Below are 4,034 nucleotides of genomic sequence, written 5' to 3'. Positions count from 1 at the left end.
CATGGGATAAGAGTAAAGGCACGATGAATTTGGATACAGGAAATACTGGATAAGGTATTTGTTACGGATGAGTGGGGTGGTATGAATGAGAATGCATGGGTGGAAAATCTACCGGATCACTCGGCTTTGTTTCTCAATGTTAATGCTTTTTGCATGAACAGAGCAAGGGGACCGAGAAAGTTCAGATTTGAAATGGCATGGTTATTGGATGAGGGTTGTAAGGAGGTGGTGGAGACAGCCTGGCAGGAGGGGAGGCCTGAGGGCTTGTTGCACTGTCAGCAGTTTTGTGGTATGAAGTTGTTGCGGTGGGGGGGGGGGGGGGGGGGGGGGGGGGGGGGGGACCAATTCCATAAGTTTGGCCACCGGATCAGGCAATTGCGGAGGCAGTATGAGAATTTCCGAGATGTAACGAATCCGGTCGCACTGGCCGAATTCCAGCAGAATGAGAATCTGCTGAAGCAATTGGAGGCGTAAGAAGATGTGTTTTGGAGACAACGGGTGAAGCAACACTGGCTCCGTGGTGCATACGCCAACACTAAGTTCTATCATAGGTATGCCTCTGCCCGTAGAAAAAAGAACTTTATTGCTAGTATTAAAAATGATGGTGGTGGTTGGGTGGAAGGCAGGGATATGCACTCGGTAATATTGGATTATTTTAAGGGCATTTTTACATCTAATAATTTGAGTTGTGATGATCCCCTTTTTGATAATTTTGCCCCCCGTGTGTCTGATGAGAATAATGAGATGTTGGATCGGCCTTTTACTGTGGAAGAGGTAAAAACAGCGCTTTTTACTATGTTCCCAGATAAAGCACCAGGCCTGGATGGAATGAATCCGGGCTTCAACCAACATTTCTGGCCAGTTGTGGGGGAGGATGTGTCTGGATTTATAATACACACTTTGAACTCTGGAGTATTTCCGGAGGGGCTGAACGATACTAACATAGTATTAATTCCCAAGAAGGAGGTCCCCGAGACTGTAGCAGATTTGAGACCGATTGCCTTCAGCAATGTCATTTATAGAATAATGGCTAAGATGTTGACAAATAGAATGAAAACGCTAATGGGTGATCTCATCTCGGAGTCCCAGAGTGCGTTTATTCCTGGCAGGTTAATTACAGATAACATCTTGGTGGCAGCTGAGGTGGGTCACTACTTGAACAGGAAATAGTGTGGTGTGGTTGGTTGGAGTGCACTGAAGTTGGACATGTCGAAAGCATATGATAGAATGGAGTGGAATTTTTTGGAAAGAATGTTGGTGGTGCTGGGGTTTAGTGACAAGTGGGTCCGGCTGATAATGCTGTGTGTGACAACGGTAAGCTATACTGTGATGGTGAATGGGGAAGTAGGAGGATGGGTCAAACCCACTCGTGGACTTAGACAAGGAGACCCTCTCTCTCCTTATTTATTTATTATCTGTGCTAATGCACTTTCAATGTTGTTGCAAAAAGAACAGGTAGCAAGTTCAATACATGGATGTAGAGTGGCCAGAGGGGCACCTCCGGTATCCCATTTATTTTTTGCCGATGACAGCCTGCTTTTCTTCAAAGCGAATATTCGGGAAGCTAATGTGGTCAAACAATGTTTGGTGAGGTACGAGAAGCTATCTGGGCAGGTGGTGAATTATAACAAGTCAAGTATATGCTTTAGCCGAAATACCCAGCACATGGCCAGAACGCAGGTGGCTGACTGCCATGAGGTTGTGCAGGCGGATAATTTTAGAAAATACTTGGGCCTCCCATCATTTGTGGGCAGAAATAAGAGAGCTGTTTTTTCCTATGTGGAGGAAAAGATCAAGCAAAGGATTGGCTCGTGGAATAAAAAGTTGTTATCTCAAGCTGGTAAGGAGGTTTTGTTGAAAAGTGTGGCTTAATCTATGCCAACATTTTCAATGGGTGTCTTTTTGTTGCCTGAAACAGTTTACCAATCCATTGAGAGAACCATGAATAGATATTGGTGGGGAAGTGGCAGAGATATGGGGATACATTGGAAGGCATGGGATAAATTATGCATCCCTAAAAAATTTGGTGGCTTGGGTTTCAAGGAGTTAAGAGCATTTAACCTGGCTATGCTGGGTAAGCAGGCATGGCGTTTTCTTACGAATCCAGGGTCTTTGGCAGCAAGAATATACAAAGCCCGTTATTACCCCACCACTAGTTTTGTTGATGCTACTGTTGGAAATTGCCCAAGTTTTTGTTGAAGGAGTATAATGGCGGCACACCCAGTAGTGGTAGCTGGGATACGACATAGAATTGGAAATGGTGAGACAACTCTTATATGGGGTCACCCATGGCTCCCGGATAATCCTAGTCCCTTGATACAAACAGTGATGCCAGAGGAGTTAAGAGAGGCACGAGTAGCAGGTTTAATAGACCCACAAACAAGCACATGGGATCCACATATTCTTTCTGATTTATTTATCCCTGAGGATGTGAACCGAATAATTATGATTCTTGTTAGCCCTTGTTATGATGACTCATGGTATTGGATGGGTGACCCAAAAGGGATTTATACAGTAAAGAATGCTTACAGGCGTATTATTGGTGATTTTGAGAGTAGCCCAGGTGATTTTGATAAATGGGTTAAGATGTGGAAATTGAAAGTACCACCAAAGTGGAAGACTTTTTTGTGGAGGGCAATATGTGATATTCTACCCACTACCACAAATTTGATTAATAAAAGGGTGGAGATCGACCTGGCATGCCCAATGTGCACTTTAAATCATGAAAATGTGTTGCATGCTTTAGTATATTGTGAATGTTCTACATTAGTTTGGAATATAACACAATTACCTATCACAAATATTGTTACAGATTCGTTCGCAGCATGGTTAACTGGGGCTATAACGGTCTTAACGGAAGAGCAGACACAACTTATGGTGGGGGTCCTCTACAATATATGGAGATGCCGCAATGCGGCCATGTGGAAAGGGGCCATGCTACGTCCGCAATCCGTGGCAAGGGGAGCGGCGACATCGCTCCTGGCGTACGGCAGTGCGCACTGTCGCACCACACGGGCGGAACCAGCGCCACATTCCGGACCGGAGTTGCACGACAACCACATGCGATGTTATGTAGATGCGGGGTATCGACAGGGAACCGGGGAGGCCACATATGGTATTGTGTTACTATCGCCCGGGGGATCTTTCATAGCGGCAAAGAGTGGTAGATCACCCTCTTGTTTTTCACCACTCATGGCAGAGGCGTTGGCATTTAAGGAGGCAATGTCTTGGCTAATTGGGAGGATCAATGAAATGTCCTCACACAAATTTTTGTCATATTTATGCCATCTACGAAAGGTGCGCCCTTTGTATTAGCCAACAACTCATTAGGTCTCCAATTTGGCGATGGGATAGTGCGACACCTCCAACTTCCTTAGCTCATCACATATCAATACATTACTTCTAAATTTATCATTCAAATTATTATTATTATTTTTAATAATATTAACCCTATTACAATTATTAGTGATGGAATAATTACGGAGCGGACCCGCAGCGAAGCAATATGGAGCGGCTCACACTCGGCACCGAGTTGACTATGCACGCAGCCGGACAGACCATGGAGGGGACTACCTTCCCGGGGTCCTCGGCTACTACCACGGGGTCGCTACTATCATGGGGTCCTCTGCTACTACACACACGGAGTGACGAACCATCCCGCTGTGGGGGGGGGGGGGGGGGCTAACCACCCCGGGTGCAGCTTACCGCCCCGGGGTCGGCCAACATGGGGTCGGCCAACATGGGCTCGCCACCCCGGGGTCGACCCACGTAGGCCCGGCCACCACAGGGTCGACCGGCGCACCCGGGGTCAGCCTATGCGAGGTCGGCCTGGCCGAGCTTTGGGGTCGGCCTGGCCGAGCTTTGGGCTCGGCCGGGGACGGGGTCTCCGCGTTGTCCGAGTCGTGCGGCGTTTATTGCGGGCCAATGCGGTTGGGGGCATCTCCAACGGTTTCTCCGGGGTTTTTATGGCGACATAGGCTATAAAATCCCTCCTTGATGTCCTAATCAGGGCATCTTGGGTCCTAAACACTTAC

General features: G+C 47.2%; 2 protein-coding genes across 2 annotated transcripts; both read left to right on the top strand.

The window, feature by feature from the left end:
- The first annotated feature begins 1,206 nt into the window (after positions 1 to 1,206).
- LOC109152478 lies at positions 1,207 to 2,199 on the top strand. The gene is made up of 3 exons (XM_019300178.1): positions 1,207 to 1,314; positions 1,456 to 1,840; positions 1,919 to 2,199. Exons 1-3 carry the CDS (start codon positions 1,207 to 1,209, stop codon positions 2,197 to 2,199), a joined length of 774 nt encoding a protein of 257 aa, XP_019155723.1.
- A 9-nt stretch (positions 2,200 to 2,208) lies between these two features.
- Positions 2,209 to 3,315, top strand: LOC109152477. Its single transcript, XM_019300177.1, has one exon. The coding sequence runs from the start codon at positions 2,209 to 2,211 to the stop codon at positions 3,313 to 3,315; it is 1,107 nt and encodes a 368-aa protein (XP_019155722.1).
- Positions 3,316 to 4,034: the final 719 nt, after the last annotated feature.

The sequence above is a fragment of the Ipomoea nil genome, unplaced genomic scaffold (assembly GCF_001879475.1).
Source record: "Ipomoea nil cultivar Tokyo-kokei standard unplaced genomic scaffold, Asagao_1.1 scaffold2422, whole genome shotgun sequence".
Classification (NCBI taxonomy): domain Eukaryota; kingdom Viridiplantae; phylum Streptophyta; class Magnoliopsida; order Solanales; family Convolvulaceae; genus Ipomoea; species Ipomoea nil.
The sequence above is the reverse complement of the archived record's forward strand: the minus strand, read 5'-3'. Positions and strand labels throughout refer to the sequence as shown.

Excerpts from the sequence above, each read along its gene's own strand:
- LOC109152478 (XM_019300178.1), top strand. The coding sequence starts at position 1,207 with ATGTCGAAAGCATATGATAGAATGGAGTGGAATTTTTTGGAAAGAATG. Across the intron at positions 1,315-1,455 it reads TAATGCTGTGTGTGACAACG|GTAGCAAGTTCAATACATGG; the intron begins GTAAGCTATACT and ends CAAAAAGAACAG. Across the intron at positions 1,841-1,918 it reads AAAGTTGTTATCTCAAGCTG|TTTACCAATCCATTGAGAGA; the intron begins GTAAGGAGGTTT and ends TGCCTGAAACAG.
- LOC109152477 (XM_019300177.1), top strand. The coding sequence starts at position 2,209 with ATGGCGGCACACCCAGTAGTGGTAGCTGGGATACGACATAGAATTGGA.